This window comes from Diadema antillarum, unplaced genomic scaffold (genome assembly GCF_040938485.1).
Source record: "Diadema antillarum isolate AM-2024a unplaced genomic scaffold, OU_Dant_1.0 seq00000712_RagTag, whole genome shotgun sequence".
Lineage (NCBI taxonomy): Eukaryota > Metazoa > Echinodermata > Echinoidea > Diadematoida > Diadematidae > Diadema > Diadema antillarum.
The window spans coordinates 452,153-471,922 of record NW_027271616.1 but is presented as its reverse complement, the minus strand read 5'-3'; the positions used below and the strand labels follow the sequence as shown (position 1 = coordinate 471,922).

The 19,770-nt window shown below is 37.5% G+C and overlaps 1 protein-coding gene across 1 annotated transcript in view; it reads left to right on the top strand.

Moving 5' to 3' along the window:
• Positions 1 to 19,770, top strand: part of LOC139737882 (uncharacterized) — a 29,131-nt gene that overhangs the window by 1,502 nt on the left and 7,859 nt on the right. The window contains exons 3-6 of the mRNA XM_071648551.1: positions 7,762 to 7,897; positions 10,557 to 10,648; positions 11,220 to 11,519; positions 16,373 to 16,461. Coding sequence (XP_071504652.1) covers positions 7,762 to 7,897; positions 10,557 to 10,648; positions 11,220 to 11,519; positions 16,373 to 16,461 — 617 coding nt within the window. The remainder of the gene's footprint in view (positions 1 to 7,761; positions 7,898 to 10,556; positions 10,649 to 11,219; positions 11,520 to 16,372; positions 16,462 to 19,770) is intronic.

Below are 19,770 nucleotides of genomic sequence, written 5' to 3'. Positions count from 1 at the left end.
TATATTACCCTTGTCGGTGCCGACAAGCGTGCTGTTTGAAGAAACAATTGCCGACAAGGGTAAAACTTGCCGACAAGGGTAACACCACGCGTGAACTTGCCGACAAGGGTAACACCACGCGTGAACTGCTTGCTTGACGAGCTAAGTTCGGACCAATTTCTCGCCTTTTCAGTCTTTATTATCAGGCTAGAAAAGAAACTAGATGTTGGAGGGAACTGCAGTTTACAAGCGCTAAAAGTTATCACGCACCGATCACAACAACTCGGCTCAACCAGCGAGGAGGTGAGTCTCACCTCCCTGGCTCAACATAGCGACATACAGCTGCACATACGTACACGTACACACCACGTCACACACTTGCTCACTCACAATGCGCTCTGATTCGGGATCCACACACACAATAGTCATTCACCACCCAGCCGGCCACACAGCGGCCTGCTATGTGTGTACGACAGTATTGTGAGAGGGAGAGAGAGGACGGAAAGAGAGGGTCGGAGGCCGAGGGAGGCTGAGGAAGGCTGACACGTGCTCGCTTGTTGTCACGCTTGTTGTCGGGTTACGCAAAAACAAACGATGTGAAATGCATGCCCCCCTCCGCCAAAGGTTGTATTTTTTTTTTTTTTTTTTTTTTGCTGCTTTAGTTTGTTTGTTCGTTTGTCTGCCTGTCTGTCTCTCTATTCGGAAAATAAGTCACAATTTGGGAACAGATTAGGATGAAAATTTCAGGAACAGTTGGTTGGTAAAATGGCGCAAGGAACAGATGATTAAATTTTGATAGTGAGCAGGATTTATAATACCACCGGAATTCACCGCCAGGATCCAGGATTTTTAGACTTTGTTTCGTATACTATTTGAAAGGATTCGTATCAATTCTTTAGGAAGCTGGCCATCGGCAATGACGGAAAATTAGATGCGTTCAAAGCATTGCCGCAGAGAGAAAATGAACTCCATCTTTCGTTTAAAAAAGAAAAAAGAATGTGCGATGGAGTAAGCAAATGCAAATTGTTATTTTGGTTTTGGTAGCTTCCGCGGGTTATTTTTATTTATTTTTAATTCAAAAAGCCATGCGTTCCATTTGAGCCTTTTCACTTTCCATGGATTTGTAAACGTCATTCGTGAATATTCCATTTTCCTTCTCCGGGCCGAAATTTATGGTAATTCTGTCATGATGGTCTTTCAAGTTCAACGTACGTAATGCTCCACGTGCTTCTGGCTTGGTGGGTTACGGGGCCTTCATGGGCAGAAAATAAATGGATAATCATTCATCAAGTTCCCAGTTGGTTTACATGCTATGTACACGCTGTTTACGACCACTGAAGCAAGGTGGCAGTACACGCGGCATTCCTTTATCTGACACCTGGCTTTCGTGGAAATTTCGTGGAAATTTCCACAAGCCATGATATCAAGTTTCCCCACTGCTTGTGGTCGTGTTTTTTTTTTTATTCTTCATTACGAACATCAATTTGTTTAACTTGAAAAGTGTAGATAATTTGCTACGAGCACGTGTTTCTTTCTTTTTTTTTTCATTGCAGCGTCGGTAACATTTTGTTTTGTTCATCGTCCGTGCATGGCAGGGGTTCGTGGGAGGAGAACGATAGGAATGACTGGGGAGAAAATAAACTGAAAGAAGGAAGCATCTTTTGAGCAAGCTGTCTTTGTTTTTCTCTACACCAGCATCAGTTAATATCACCACCAAGGTTCATTTTTTTTTCGTTACTCCGACAGATTAACAATAAAATAATGCTAGATTCTTTATTCTGAAGGTTCGTAAATCCAAAAATGATTAAGAAAAAATGTCTGTTCATTTCACAACAAAATCAGTTTTGTTATTTCGAACGTTCTGCCAGTGAAATTTCGGAATAAAACGACGGCACAAAACAGCGTGTTTTCGTACTCTAAGGGTCTGTTACTCCGACAGAAATAGTAATGATAAAATAATAAATTGTAGATACTTTCTTCTGAAGGTTTTTTTAACCGAAAATTAAATAAAGAAAAATGTCCGTAAATTTCAAAACGAAATCAGTGCGTCATTTCAAACGTTTTGCCAGTGAAATTTCGGAATAAAACGACTGCCCAAAAACAGAACTTTGCAGTTTTCTTACTCTGGGGGGTTCGTTACTCCGACAGATTAATGATAAAATAATGCTAGATTCTTTATTCTGAAGGTTCGTTAATCCAAATATGATTGAGAAAAAATGTCCGTTCATTTCACAACGAAATGAGTTTTGTTATTTCGAACGTTCTGCCGGTGAAATTTCGGAATAAAACGACGGCACAAAACAGCATGTTTTCGTACTCTAAGGGTCTGTTTATTTTACTCCGACAGAAATAGTGATGATAAAATAATAAATTGTAGATTCTTTATTCTGAAGGTTCGTTAATCCAAAAATGATTAAGAAATAATGTCCGTTCATTTCACAACGAAATCAGTTTTGTTATTTCGAACGTTTCTGCCTGTGAAATTTCGGAATAAAACGACGGCCCAAAAACGGTTACAGTTTTCTTTTACTCTCAAGGTTCGCTACTCCAAAGAATAATGATGATAAAATGCTTTAGATTCTTAGTTCTGAACGATCGTTAATCGGAAAACGATAAAGAAGAAATGTTCGTTTATTTCCAAACGAAATCAGTTATGTTATTTCGAACGTTCTGCCAGTATAATTTCGGAATAAAACGACGGCCCCAAAACGGTTACAGTTTTCGTACTCTGAGGGATCGTTACTCCGAAAGAATAATGGTAAAATAACACTCCACATTCTTAATTCTGAATGATCGTTAATCGAAAAATGATAAAGGAGAAATATTCATTTATATCCAAACGAAATCAGTTTTGTTATTTTGAACGTTCTGCCAGTATAATTTCGGAATACAACAACGGCCCCCAAACGGTGTTTTCTTACTCTGAAGGTTTGTTATTCCGAAACAATAACGATGATAGATGATAGATTCCTTTCTGAAGGTTCGTTGATCGGAAAATAATAAAGAAAAAAAAAATGTTTGTTCATCTTCGAACGAAATCAGTTTTGTTTATTTTGAACATTCATCTATAGTACCGACCTTTGGTGACGTTGTTGTTTCCGATTACAAACCTTCAAAGTACTCAGTAATGAATCGTTTCATTTTATGATTAAACGAACCTTCGGAATAATGACCATCATTACATGTAAGATTTGTATGATGTCTCTTTGATGTCACGGCCAAACTACCGCAGTATACCCAGAAAGGAAAGTGCAACGATGTCCCGAAAGTTCTCGATCGCTTCTTGCGCATCTGCATGCAGTAGGCCTACCACGTGGTCGAGCAGACGGTGAGAAAGCAAAAACACTACGGGTATAGTTAGTACACGGCGCGTGTTGTTGCGATGCAGAGACGGCTAATCATTGCAACAGTGAAACAGGAAAGGCCTAAAAGAAATCGGAACCTTCACCATCGGCGCCTACTTCTCTTTCATTTATTATTTAGGAACTGTCGCCAACAAAAGGTATGGAGTTTCTGCATTGTTTCTGTGAGAATATGCCCCTAACAACGTTCATTACATCTCCGTGAAAATGTCGCATTTAGTGGCATTTTAGCGGCGATTTATATGTGTTGTATTGAGCATTAGAGAAGGCTTCCGCGCTTCCCACCCCCAGAACAACGCTTATAACTGCCGACAAGCGTGAAGAAATTCGTGGCGAGAACCCTGTAATCATAATCATAATTAGTAGTACTAGTAGTAGTAGTAGTATCATTATTAGCATTATGTTTGTATTATCATTATCATTGTCATCATCATTATGATTATTATTATTAATTGGCTTTGCAAGATATTGCCAAGTTAGCAACCTGACCACATAGAAAAAGTCCTCAAAGCTCTTTGTTAGACATTGAGTACCTTCAGAAGGCCATGCATATACTGTACAATATAAACTTTTTTTAACAGGTTTAGAAATAGATTCTATCTCTTGTCAATGAAGTTCTGATCATCAAAAAAAAAATTTTTAAAAATGGAAACACATTCTTTAATCATGTTTCTCAGTCACATTATCAATCTTGCAGGCCTCGAAATAGGATTTTGGAGGGGCAAGGCCATTTAGAAAAGGGCACTTTTTCCAAGAGGCCAGGGCACTTAGGTCAGTCAGAGGGGCACCAAGGCCACATTCGAAAGGGCATGTTGGGTGTTAATAAAATACGTGATGTGAATGCCCCATAGAGCTGTATGCTATCGACCGTGCTGCTACACTCCAGCAGCGCACGCACGCATAAGATCTCTCCGCAGCAGACGACGTTAGGCAGTAGGCCATACGCAATACGATGTAGGTTCTGTAATACAGTACGTTCTCAACGCACACGCCGCGCTCGCTTTGGAGCACTTCCGGCGCCATTTTGCTTTGAGCATATGCGGCACGGGTTGCGGGCGGGCATGAATGCAGAGCGAGAGAGATGGCAATGCTCGCAGCCGTCCGACAGGCCTGGCATTTTTCAGCATGGCTTGCGACCACTTGCTCCAGCCCGCCGCTGCCTAGCGCCTAGCAAGTAACTCTATGGCCGCTGCGCAGCGCTGCGGGGGCAGTCGGGCAGGACAGTAAAAGCCGGTCGGGTGTAGACACATGTACGTACACATCGTCTCGTATCTCGGAAAGATACTTTGAGTTTGAATCAGATATATTGGGACGCGAGTGAACTGAAGGTATGATATTTGAGTAGACTTCGAGAAAGGGCATATTATACGTCATAAATGATAACTTTCATTCTAAAAGGGCACCACTGCCACAAGAAAAAGGGCACATGGCCGTCGGTGGCCGTCGGTTAATTCGAGGCCTGATCTTGTTCCTGGCAATAATCTTGCTGGGAAATATTTTGTGGAATTCTGCTCGATTCCAGGTGCACACTGTTGTCTGAATTGTTTGACCTCATAAATACATTATGAATGGCCAGGCTTAGAATGATCTTGTATTCACTTTTGTTACAAACTGGGTGTTTAACAGGGTGGTGAACCTTACATTGTACATTTAACTGAACCCCATGGAAGACCAGATTTTGCAGCTGAATATGGGCTATCCAGCCATCTTATCCGATGGAAATTGAACAAACTGCTTGCTCTGTTTAAGCAGCGGAATTGAAGAAATTCAGTACAAATATATCTTGACATTTCAGTGGCATGTAGCCATTGTGGGAAATAAATCAAGGGAAAAATTCAAGCACTGTTTTGTAGTTGATCAAACAGTGCATTAATGACTAGATTCTTATCTAGATTGTATACTTATACTTATCTGGATCTATTTTGCAAATAATACAATTAAACCATCCCTGGTCATTGTCTTTTAAACTGTAACAGGCACATTGTACAATGTATGATATAAAGCCAGTTACACTGTATGAATCCAAAGGTAATCATATAAAACTCTCTTAGTCAGATGGGTGTTTTGCTGATAGTCCTTGATAAAGTTCTTTTGTATAATGTTCTACCCCACATAGCTTCTTCTTCTTTTTTTGAGCTAAAGCAAAATCAGGGATGTGAGAGTTCAGAGTTTAATCTGATTTCAGACATTTTGTTTCTCTGCCCAAAACCCACTTTTCAGCCTCTTTTGAAGACTTTCAAATGCATTGAAATGTTCACTGTGTAATGCACCTCAGACTAATCTTTTCATAAGTTTACCCTGCAAAATGCCTGAGGGATGGCTATGATATTATACAAGTACAGTGTACACATGTTAGAGGTGCATGAGTATTTACTGATTATCAAAATGTTAAGAAACCTACAGAGTGATTAATTCTTTTAATGATGTGCATGAATAAACTAATCATTACTTCAGAAATACTTTGTATAAATTGTGGAGAAGTATTTCATCAAAAAACACCCAACAATAACAACAATATACAACTTGTATACAACAGTAAGTACTGTAAGTCAAGAACAGGTTGCCTAACCTAATGGGTAGATTGCAGAATGTTCAAGGATGTCAATCATATCTTTGCTTTTTGACAACAGATATCTAAAAATCAAAACATTGTCTCTGTGATATGGAATGATCATTGCAAGTCATTGTGTATTTTTTGTAGTGAAACTTAATAGTTGTATAATGCATACAACATATGATTTCTCCATGGGATGATTTTTTCTGTTCATGTTGGCTGGTCACTCGACAACTTCTATTGTCAGAGCTGTGAGTTTTCTGAAAGTCACTTTTTTTTCACTGTCAATGTGAATTACATTGTATCTTTCTAATGATGGTCTGAAAAGCTTACTTTGAATGAAAATTCACATCTGATTTTATTTTTGGTGCGATGGGAGCATTAAAGGTCATCTTGTAACATGCAAATGATTCAAAGTGGAGATAACAATGTGTGAAAAAATATAGAATGAGTTATAGATCTATATGTCGTAAAAAAGTAAAACCCGGTCAGCAAAATCTTAATCACTCATTGGTCTAGTTTGTAATCATTTTGGTTGCCTAATGGGGCATTGATGCTTGTGTTTAGTATACCATACATGTAAGTATTGTACAGCTTTATGATGGGGCAAAAACACAATGATTCTTTTTATGCAAAGGGATTCATTGCAGTGCTTGTGTCACAGTCACTTAAAATAACATGTCATTCCATGTCCAGAAGATAAGTAAGGATAAGTAAGGATTTTTACAGAACAATGAGAAACAATGAGCAAATACAATATTACTATGATAAACAACACTCTTATGGAAATAAGTGAGACTTTAAAGTCCATTTCTACTCACATTACATGCACAACATTTTATGTTTAATTCAATGAAACTGCTGTATAGAGCTGCCATGTGTCCCTGATTCTGCATGAGCCTTTCAGAAAACAACAATAATTCATGCATACATGTCTGTATGTGAAAAAAAAAATTCTATGATTGAGGTATCAGGTTTGCCTACTGAGGTACGAGTGTACAACTGTACATGTACAATGTACATTAATGCACTAGGTATCTCCTAGACTTTTTTTTCACTTTCCCTGATTTTGATGGGTTACTTTGGCAGCCATGGTACATGTACTGTTCTATATGTTTGATTTCCTAAATATAATCTAGTGAATCATCTTGTACATGAAGTAAAGTTTCTCTTTGTTATAAATATAAGTTTCATGACCTCAAATACAAGTTTTTAAAAAATCATTTATATGTTTGATAAGCAGGCAATGGTTTTAAGTCTTGTGACTGCATTGTCAAGTGTATCCTGCATTTGCATCACAGTTTCCAATCAATGTTTCATAGTTTTTGGAGCGTGATCATGAAAAACATATGAACACATAATAAGTACACATATATACACTGTATAATACTTTGTTAATTTTTGAAACATCATATACGCCTGTGCCTGTGTACACGCACACAAAATGTATATGCACTATAAAGTACATGAGCTTACCTGTAGGTAGTTGATATAATTGTAGAATCCAAATGTTGTGAAGGAAATAAAGATGGTGATTGTTTTCACACCTATTGAACATTTTCAGAGAATGACATGAATCTTCATTATGAAATGATGAAATTATTTCATTATGAAATGATTTCATTGAACCTGTGCGTTAGCATCCATTTGATCCCCTGAAAATCTGCTGACTTAAAATTCATATAACTTTTCAGTCTTGTTGAAAAATGCAACATTGAAACCAAACTCATGGTATTAATAATTGGTAATCAAGTCTGTGAACATAAGGGATACATTGATTCCCAGTGTAAATGTGACCTGACTCCTGATTCCTGAATTGGGCATCCCATAATTAAAGTTACTTTAATTTGCTCTCGTTTGCCACAGGTCAGGCAGCCAGTGATCTGCAGCAACCAACATGTGTTCTGCAACTCCTGCCTCGAGGAGTGGCTACGACACCGGTCAGTCTGTCCAACGTGTCTCATACCCATCACACCAGACAACCCCTTCAAGCAGATCTTAGGTAAGATATCTGTTCCTGGACAATATGTCAGTGGTCATCCTTCATGGATTACATTTGAATCAGTAAAGTACTTAGTAGTCCTGTTCATTTCAGGCCTGAACACTTAATACAGGAATGAAAATTGTAATATAATTTACGCTGCACACATCATATATTTAGCAAGTCTAATTTTTTGTGAGTCAAGACTTCCCGACAGTTTTGCAAGTGGGTAAATTCGTAAATTGTGGAGTACAGTTTTTGCACCTTGTCTGTATACTGTGTGCCAGTACAATGTACATGTTGTACGTATGCACGTCACATTCATAATGATAATAATGATTGCAAATTTATATTGCACAGTCATTTCAGAGTCAGAGTTGATATTTTTTCGTGTTGTTAAATTGGCAAATAGCACCCAAGTCGCAAAATTAATGAAAATGAAAACCCAGCAAAATACTCTGTATATGTTGTATACAGTACTATATGCTGTAACTACTCACCAAGGAAAACATGACACAAAAAGGTCTGCCTGTAGTCATCTGAAGCGCACCATGCTCTTCTATCCCAGTGCTAAAAAGAGTTTTCATGAAAATAACATGTGCATTGAATATCTTCTAGAATGTAAAAGTAACATAATAATTAATTTAATTATTAAACATACAGTGTAAAAGTAAATCAGAACTACTTCTCCTTGTACATTGTATCTGTCTACAAAGTGTACAACAGTAGCTTTAGGTAAAGAAACTCATTTACTATTGATGCTAAAATATCACACTTCATTTGAAGTAGAATGTTTTACCTTGAAGCTATTATGATTTTGATACAATATTATTTCGTATGATGCATGAAACTTGAATCCTGAGAATTTTGGAATGAAATAAAGATTAAAAAGCCATACTAAGTAAATGGTAGATCTTAACCCTACCCCCCCCCCCAAAAAAAGTAGAAGATACTTGCATGAACCTTGCCGTAACATCAAAAAGATTGGAATTCAGCATGTTCTAAGAGAATAAATTTAAGAAAGACATGTACATTGTATGGCTGCATTCATATTTCCTGCATATTGCTGTTTGCATTCATAAGATACAAGGTGTACCATACGAGCATACAATGTTTGTTTTCTGTGCCATGCAGAGCAAGTCATATTTACTGAAGGAAAATCCATGTTATATTGTAAGATAATGAGATCATACATCTGTCAGCACTTTGTCAATATGAGCCTGAATATTGGATATTATGATATTTATGTAGCGATAAGTTTCCACTGTTTAGTGGAGTTCATTCGTATTCCATTTCAGGACAATTACTCCCCAAGGACAACCCCCCCAGCTAAATGCCGGTTAGTGATAGGGTTAAAGTAAAGGTTAGGGTTAGAAGTTGGGTTACTTAGGGTTAGGATTAGGTTCAGGATTGGGATTAGGGTTAGGGTAAGGGGAAGGGTCTGGGGTAATTGTCCAGGGGTTAATTGTCATTAATGATACAATTCACTAAGAAAATGTCTGTCATATACAATGTAGGTACACGTGTATGTCTGTTTGTCTTCCTATTTAATATATTCCAATAAATAGCTATGGGAGGGAGCAAAACCAACAAGGCTAAATCACCCGTCAAGATTTTTTTCTCTCTCTCCCCCTCTTTTTCTCTATCTCTTTCTTGCCCATTGCCACGGATCTTTTTTTTTTTAATTCATCATGATGACTCGAAGAAAATGATCTTTGCAGCAGTTCTATTTTTTTTTTTAAAGAAATGTGTGAATTTTAAATTCGCTCCTAAAGGAATGTGCATAAAGAGGGAAGTTTTGAGGACATTAGATTTTTACTACAACTGTATTTATATCTCCCTTCACAATGGAAGAACCTCACTGTGCTTTACTCCTCTGTAGAATTCTCCTGTGTATGAAATTGTTAAATCCATCTCTTGTGATGAAGAGATTCATCAAGAATTCAGCCATGTATTATTTGCTTTTACTTCAGGGTTAGCCCAACTCCCTCTGATAACTCTTGGTGGTGTCACACTTATACTATGCTCACCCATACCTGTCTAATGTATGCATTTGATAGCATTGATAGAATTGTCATTTTGAGCAAAATTTGTTACTGCATAGAAAGTCATGAACATAGCAGAAAGTGAGATAATTGATGGGGTTTTTTTTTCTATCTTCATTGTTAATTATGATTAATGGTACCGATACCCTCTCCTGATGCAGTTGTGAAGAATTAATCTTTCACTGGGACGGAGTGGGTCAGCTTGCATGGCTGCCAAATCACTTGCCTCATAGCTCTTGCCAGCTCTCATGAAACTTAGAATGCCTCATTAATATACCAGTGGGAAACATTAATACACAAGTCTTTGTGGTATCCATAATTGATACACCAATTTCCAATGTAATTGTGAATTCATTTTCTTTCCTCTTCCTCTATCTGTGCTCCATTTTCCCCCCATTTCTCCTCTTTCCTCCTCCTTGCAGTACCTCTATTTTTTTCTTTCCTTCCCCTTCCCCCCCCCCCCCCCCCCCCCCACCCCCATGCACACTGCCAGCTGATAAATACTTGATTCCCACTTTGTTTACTTTTAATGCCTGGCTGTGGAGCAAGGCGCGATATTTTATAAATTCATATGTCTCAGCTTTAGTAGTTTGGAGCTGTGTTCTGCATGCTTTTCACCTCAATCCACTTCTCAGGTGGCCCCAGTAATGCCGACGGATCCGAACAGAGACGGTCTGCGCCAGAGCTGCGCAAGATGCGATTTGATCTCCTACACAGAGAGTATGAGGTAAGCGTAATTTGACTGCAGGAACAGCGGGAACACTCAGTGGAATTTTATTCTCTGTGAACATCATAATCTTGTGTCATTAGAGATGATATTTATGCATGTTATGAGCATGCTAACCAATTAGATATTTTTTTGCCAAAATGTTCAGGGTAAAATATGTATTTTATTGACAAAGGTTATAGTACTGGAGATTGTGTGCTTAGTACTGTGATGTCAGGAACAGTAAAATTTAATTTCATCGACATTTTTTGTTAATAGTCTATCATTTTTTATTTAGTATTTTTAGTCATTTTCTGGGATTACACAATGACATCCAATTATTCAGTGCAACCGTCCGCTTTAACTGGAGATTGTAGTCTCATGGTTGTCATATACTAACAGTCAAGTTGCAAGTTTTTGTTCTGTTTGAACTTGTATGTATTCACTCAAAACATGTCATAGAACAGGGAAGTAGTACGCCTGGACTTGTTGAATTCACACTATGCACATTTTACAGTATGGGCTGGATTTTGCAGTTTATTTCTGCGGAACAGGAATTTACACATGTGCGTCTTTTTCTTTTCCACTACAGGCCGAGCTGGAACGTCTGCAAAAGGAGGTTGATAGACTCAGGTCCAGAAACCGGGAGTTGGAGAAGAATCGTCAGACGAAGGCCCCTCTCCCGTCCCCACAATGTGCACCATCTTCATCGACTGGCGACACAGGACCCAGCAAAGGTGGCAAGGCTGCGGACAATTCCACTGCGGACAAGGGGAGTGCAGCTTCCTCGTCGAAGAGGAACAGGGAAGATGTTATGAGGTTGGCGCGAAGGCTGAAGGAGATTTGGCATGCTTACAAACACAGTGAACGAGAGTTGAGGAGAGTGAAGCAGGTATGATCATCTGTAAAATTTGATAGTCTCAACGCAGTCTTTTAAATGATGAATATGTTGTAAAATGTTTTAAGAATCATACGAGTACTGACACATTAAGCTATCGAGAGACAATTTTCAGAAGGCTTTCAAATATTTCACTTGTTGCCATTACAAAGGAGTTCAAAGGCAGTCCCGAAGGCTTGTTTAGTGTCCCCAATACTGATCTAAACGTACTGCAGTTGTTTGCCTTATTTATCGTACTTGAAAGTCCAAATAAACACAGAGAAATCAGAGTTCAAACAATTCACAACACTCAGCCTACCATCTAAACAAGCATGTGTATGATGCTAATGGTACAAACATACCAAGATTTTCCATAAGATAAGCACAGATGGCAAAGAGACTAGGAAAACCTCACCCAACTTAAATTTGAAATCAGTTTACAGATTTATGCACAATACTTAACTGACCAAAGAAATATATAGAGACAAAAGAAGCAAATCAGTAGAAATGCAGATAATTTCGTATCTGATATGTAGTGTGAGTATATAATCTAATCTAATGATTTATGTTTGATCATCTTTTAAAGGGGTGGTATCATTTTGGTTGAGATGGGGCTTCAGGTTTTCAACTTTTTTGTGAGATAATTACAAACCTCTTTGCATGAAATACATGTATGAAAAATCATACAATTCTAAGAAGAATTCAGAGTTTATTTGATGAAAATTGGTTTTGAAATGGCTGAGATATCCAAAAAACAAGGAGGTCCCACCCACCTTTTGATAGGACCTCTTTGTTTATTGTGTGTGTGTGTGTGTGTATATCTCAGGCATTTCAAAAGCAATTTCCATGAAATAACTTTGTGTTCATCCTAGGTGTGTATGCTCTTTCATACAGTCTGTATTTCATACACAATGTGAGTGATTTCTAATTCTGCTAAAAGTTCAAATTTGAATCCTGCAACTAAACCAAAACTAAAGTAGCCCTTTAAGCTAAAAAGTGATGGGCAGATGTGAGTAGCATGCTCCTAGGTTTCACCTTGAGATTGAAAAAAAGAAAAGTTTGATTGATCCTGAAATGAGAGAAATGTGTTCAAAACCTTTTCTTTACGAGACAAACAAAATTGATCAAATAAAATTTCACACATAAACATCTTGCACTAACATTTTACATCATTCACACAAGAGGTCTTTAAAGATGGTATGTTAGGAACCCTTGAACAGTTTATTTTACAAACACCAAATGTTGACCCATTGAGGACGGTTTGATTTTGCTACAACACGCATTTCCCATAGACACCTGCCCAAGTACATTGTGTATACTCGGAACTCGTCTTCAACGGGTGAAAGTGACTTATGAAGAAATATTGTGCACTTTGCATGTGCAGCAAGCAAGCAACCATGTACAAATTTGTAATTCCCAAAGTAAGTAATATGTAAGTTGGGCAACAAGTTTCTTTCCCCATGATTTCTTATTCAGTGTGCCATTGTTGCATAATAGTTTCATGCATTATCATGTATTGGGTATTTGTATGTTCATGTCTTCATCTGTGTAGTAACTTTCCTTTTTGTTTGTTTGTCATTTTGTTTAATGTTCACATTTGCTCACTAAAGCTTTTTGAGATGTACTTGTAAGCCTGGTATGTGGAATGAATGTCTGTGTTCTGTCCTTGAACATTTGACAGTGATGGCAACCTTTGTTTTGACTGGAAAAAAAAGTCAACTCAACACTTAGGGAATTGAAGGTCATCATTAGGTAATTGGATAAGATATATTTAGCTTGTAACATTTCCATCCATATGAAAATTTAATAAAATGAAGTGAAAATGCATGATAAGATAATGTCATTCAAACAGTTTGGGTTTTGAAAATAATCGAGGAAGGTTTAATAGATATTAAATCTAGTCTTTGCCTTGAACCTCATTTCAGCCAGCAGTGTTCAAGAGTTGTCATGCCAATTTACAGTCTGAGGAACAAAAAGTCATTCTTCTGATATATGTATTCTATTATACAATACAGTCATAGTTATGGACATTCTGTGTACGTACCATGTATGGACACTCTTTTCTTTTCTTTTCTTCTTAAGTGGCAGCTCTCCCACATTGCCAAGCCTCATGATGTGTCATTTAAATTCATTATGAGACTAAGTTCACTAGAAAAAACATTATTTTGACCTTTAAAAAAAAAAAATCTGCACTATAATCTTGTGAGATTCCATCAAACATCTGATCCACACCTTCAATGGCAGCCTCTAAAAAGAGAACTTAAAAGACTTACATGTACAGTACATTCCTTCACTGAGTTTCTTGCCCTGTCTCTTTTTTAAATGCTGTGGTGCAAATTTGTGTGACAGCATTGCATACTTGAACATTTCATTATCAATGTCATTATTATTATTATTATTTTAATACTTTTGAAGTTTTATCATTATCATCCTCATTATGATTATTACTATTCATTGCCATTGATATCAAAACATTTTTTTTTCTAAAAAACAAAATTTGATCAAAAAGTTGGTTTTCTCCTTTTGTAACTTGTTACATAGGAATGCAGTCAATCTTCTTCAATAATCCTGCTATCAGCGTTTTGTTGCCACTACCCACACCTGCCATAAATTTTTGCAATGCTCTACAGCATTAGTGTTAATTTGTGTGAAATTTGATGAAGATTGATTATGATGATATTATTGCAGTTTATCAACCATATTTGATAGGGTATCAGCTCTTTTGCCATATTATTGTCACTTTGAAATGGTCTGTGCATCCAGTGTCATAGAGCCAAGAAGGCCATGATATCTTCAGAATAAATGTATGAGAAAGAAATTATGGGGCATTTTACTTCCCATTTGATCAAAATAGGTTCTACAATGGAGATTCAAATGACTCTGATCTAGGTCTTTTTTTATACAGTATACATGTACCTGTATGGAATACTCTCCGATGTGTAGGTAGTGGGAATGAAATACATTGCAGGTATCCGCAGCATGATATGAGACCTTGTTTGCACTCAGTGCGTTAAAAAGAATTATGAAATTTGAAAGCTGTGAAAGGAGACATCTCGTTTAAGTGATTTGCATCTAGATCTATGGTTCTTTGTACAGCAGTATTTGATTAAAATTTTCCACAGTATTTGTATTTCTCCATGAAATTTATTTCATTATTATTACCCAGTGAAATTTGTGCATATACGTACCTCATGACTAGGCCTAATTACTCATTACATTAAGAGTCACTGACACATATTGTGGTAGAGTGAGGAGAAGGGAGAGTGACAGCTTTTTGGGAAGGGTGTGAGATTAAGGTGACATGGAGCGTGACGTTGGCCGGAATACGTGTCAAACCGCGTCCCGGCCAGCTCTGCATTAATTATGGGGAAACTGTCGCATCGTGATGTACTCATCAGCTCCGAAATGTTATTGGAGCATGTGTAGTATGGTAGAGCTCTGAGGAAAGACCACAGATAGATAACAAACAAGTGGAAAGCAGCTTTGTCTCAAGAAACAATAACGTAAATCCATATTGCCTGAAATCTTCCTCATCTAGATTCACATTTGTTGCTTCAATTTGCTGCACGTCAACTTATGGCAGTGCAGTTTTAGAAATTTCATTAGAAAGATCAACTCAAAATAATTGCAACAATGTTGAAAACTCTGTCTCTCACCCAATTTGACTTATTTTCTTGTTTGGTTGAGTCCAATATGAAGTATATCGATGAAGTTTGATGATATTTATATAATATTGACTGGCCTCGAGGGAGATACCAGAAGATATTGCCCAAACTGAAAGAATATTGCCCGAGTTGAAGATGAGGGCAATTCTTTCAGTGCGGGCAATATTTATCTGGTATCTCCCTCAAGGCCAGTCAATATCATAATTATTACCTATTCCCTAGGTAAATTAGGAAAATATGTGAATACGGCTATACACAATGATATAGATCAAGCCACATTTGACTACCTGTAGATCATCAACATGTCAAATAATTGAAAAATTGTTCATCAATGTATGTCATTCAACTCCAACTTCAAAGATACATTATGTAGTTGTAACAGGCGAACTTCAAACATCTGAACGCTTTTACACTTTATTTTTACTTACTGTTTAAATTTGGAGAGTTGTAAAACTGGTCGACCTTGTATGAGTTGATCTATCGGCGTTCTTCTTTGGTGCATGTAACCGACACGCAGCGACGTCCTGGAATGTTTTCTTTTCGCGGTCGATCGGAATGTTTACATTTAAAGCAGAGAGGTGGGGAGAGAGATTCCACTCTTTCTCTTCCCACCTCCTTGCGTAAAGTGAATGGCGAAATCCGGAAGAGGCAAAAGATCAACGAATATTGACTGCTGACCTTTGACCCTGCAAAATAACAACTGCAATTGCCTCGCAAAACTACCTTGTATAGGTAATAATTCCCGGTATTTGCCTTTTTTTTTTAATAATTGGGAGGGTGTTGCCTAGATGTCCAAAATGCCTTCCTCATTTCTTTCATTCTTTTCTTCTAAAAGATGGAAAGTCATATTTGTAGATATTGCAGGTATGATGATTTGGCCTGAAAAATATTTAAAGTTTTTTTGTCTTTTCTTTTATCTGGTCATGGTGTTTTGTTTTGTTTTGTTTTGTTTTTAATAATGATGTATTGAATAAGTGATTGAATGCTAACTCTTGATTCCATAACATGAATTTCTGTCGCAAGCGATATCACAAATTGTACTGCAGCTCCATAGAATGATTCCTGTTGATAGCAATTGTGGATCATTGGCATTACTGTCGTGCACCACATGTTATGCAATGTGCATGACAGACAACAGAGTAATCATTTTTTCTTTCTGCTATTTACAAGGCCTAGTGCTTTCCTTTTTTCCCATGCAAACAGGACAACGTGCGACTGAGGGATTCCAATTCCAGCTACATACGAGAAGTCAGCAGACTCGAGCAGGAACTGGGTGAAATGACCCCCAGAAGGTGAGTCACATTTTTCATGGAATTTTTCAAGGTTGAGTGCACTGTTCATCGTACAGCTCTTTTAATCATGCCATTTGCATTGTTGCAAGTCCCGCTGACCTGCACACATGTCTACACTAGATTTCCTCATTGGAAATTAAGCCATGAAGTGGAAAAAAAGACTTTTTAGCATGAAATTATTGTTTTGTTGTAGTAAACCGATAGTCTGGGTGCCTGAGGCTGAATAATGGTTTTGCCCTATTTCGAGGGTGCTGAATCCAAATCTTGATAATGCAACTCTTGCATCCTTGAGGGTTTTGAGATATTCAAGATAGCTGCAAAAAATGGAAATTCCCATATACATATATGTATTTCCTTTGCAACAGTGACAAATGTGAAAAATTTGATGGTCTTTACCTATTTTTGGGTGCAGAATCCAAATCTGGATGAAGCAACTCTTTGGTTGTCAAATCTGAAATTCTCATATATATCCTTATAAATGATGAAAAATGGGACCCAAAGATGAAGTTCCACTGTATTTGGAGTGTGCTGAGTCCAAATCTGGATGATACAACTTTTGCATTCTTGAGGATTCTAAGATATTCAAGATAGCTGCCAAAAATGGAAATTCCCATATATTTCCTTTGCAACAGTGACAAATTTGAAAAATTTGATGGTCTTTACCTATTTTTGGGGTGCAGAATCCAAATCTGGATGAAGCAACTCTTTGGTTGTCAAATCTGAAATTCTCATATATATCCTTATAAATGATGAAAAATGGGACCCAAAGATGAAGTTCCACTGTATTTGGAGTGTGCTGAGTCCAAATCTGGATGATACAACTTTTGCATTCTTGAGGATTCTAAGATATTCAAGATAGCTGCCAAAAATGGAAATTCCCATATATTTCCTTTGCAACAGTGACAAATTTGAAAAATTTGATGGTCTTGACCTATTTTTGGGGTGCAGAATCCAAATCTGGATGAAGCAACTCTTTTATCCCTAGTAAGTGTATTAGATATCCAAAATGACCACCAAAAATTTGAATATTGAAATAGGTATTTCCTCATGATACGAATGAATTGGAAATAGATTGGTGGTTTTACCATATTTTGAGAGTGCTGAATCCGGATCTTGTTGATGCAAGTTTTGCATCCTTGAGGTTTTTGAGATATTCAAGATGGTGGCCAAAATGAATATCAAAAATCTTGAATATCTCAAAAACCTCAATGATTCAAAAGTTGCATCAACTAGATTTTGATTCACCACCCTCGATATAGGGTAAAGCCATCATTTTATGCCAAAATTTTTGCAGTAAAGCCTAAAATATAAGGAGATATCACTGTTTTTATGCCTCCGCCACGAAGTGGTGCCGGAGGCATTATGTTTTCGGGTTGTCCGTCCGTCCGTCCATCTGTACGTACGTCCATCCGTCCGCTTTCGTTTACGCGATAACTTGAGTAATATTTATTGGAATTTTACCAAACTTGGTCCAAGTATGAAGTATGATGGGGCAATTATTTGATTAGGTTTTGGGTGAAATCGGCTAAAGGTCAAAGGTCAAGGTCAAATCATGAAATTGTATCCGTTTACGCGATAACTCAAGACTGGATGGAGTAAATTTCACCAAACTTTGTTGGAGGATGATGTATGATGGGACAATTACTTGATTAGTTTTTCAGTGGAATCGGACAGAGGTCAAAGGTCAAGGTCAAATCCTAAAATATATCTGTTTACGTGATAACTCAAAACTGGATGAAGCAGCTTTCACCAAACTTGGTCCAAGGATGATGTATGATGGAACAATTAGTTGAGTAGATTTTAGTGACATTGGCAAGAGGTCAAAGGTCAAAAGGTCAAGGTCAAATGCTACAAATGTTGCAATTTCTCCCATATCTATGCAATGCCCAAAAGTATTTTCTTGAAACTTGGTGTGAACATGTACTACTGCGTCAAGATTCTCCAGAGAGAGTTTCATGTCATAAGGTCAAAGGTCAAGAGGTCAAAGGTTAGGTGAAAATGTTGCAATATCACTTTTCTCGCAAATGGTTCAATGTATCTTCGTGGAACTTGGTACACACGCATGTACTGACTGGCAGGGATTATCTAGGGAATTTAGGGGTCATGGGTCAATATTCAGGGGTCAAAGGTCAAGGTCAACTCCTCAAAATTTTACTATTCCCTCATAAACATGCAATGCTTGCATTATTAGTTTCAAAACTTAATACATGCATTACCTAATGGAGATTCTCTGGGAAATTTCCAGCCAGAAGGTCAAAGGTCAAAGGTTAAGGGTCAAAGGCCAGATTTCAATGCCCCCCCAAAAAAAAAAAAAATAAAAAAAATAAATAAATGAATAAATAAATAAAAATAAAAAATCTATTTTGTACCGTCATTACACTCTTTCTTCATACCTTGGAAATTAATCAATGCATAAACGTATAAAAAGGTCTGTCAGAATTCAAGTAAAAATTCTCAATTCCCCAAATATGTGTACCTGCAAACCCAGTTCAAGACATTTCTGACAAACCTGTCACTCAATATTTTGCCAGTTATGTGAAACTGTCATGGATCACACATTGTGAAGACATTGTACTATACGCCTATTGGGAGAATCATGCATTATGGCGGAGGCATCAGTCGCCATAGCGACATTCTAGTTCTCATTAAACCATAACTGTAGACAGTTTAGTCTGGAAACATTTTTATCATAACTATTGTTCATATTTTGACAATACTTGACGTCAATTATACTGGTTCAAATTTTTATATTGGTTGTTTCTATCCCTAACTCACATTTTAGAACTATTTTGAAACACTAATGCTGGGTTTCTGATTCATGTGTAAATGGTAAATTATGCCTTTAAATTGGAATTTCAATTTTCGATGGTCATCTTGAATATGAAAAAAAAACAACTCATTGATGTAAGAGTTGCAGTTACCAGATTCGGATTCAACACCCGCAAAATAGGGTGTACCCATCAATTTATTGTTAGTTTTGTACAATTTTTAGTGACCATTTTGAAAATCTCAAAACCCTCAGTGAAACAAGTTGTCACATATCCATATTCCCATTCAGCACCCTCGAAATAGGATAAAATCATCAAATCTCTTTAACTTTTCATCATCTAAAAGGAAATATTGACCGATTCGGGTTCGTTGAGGGCAGCAGACATTTCATGGCACTAGGCGCAGCCATAGTGGGTGTCTCAGCCGACCCCCCCTGCTCTCCCCCTCCCCGGGCAACATGTTTATCACGCACTTGTAACAAAGGTTCGCGCACTAAGCAAGCATTCGCGCACTCAGTACAAGACGCCCATTGGCTAAAGC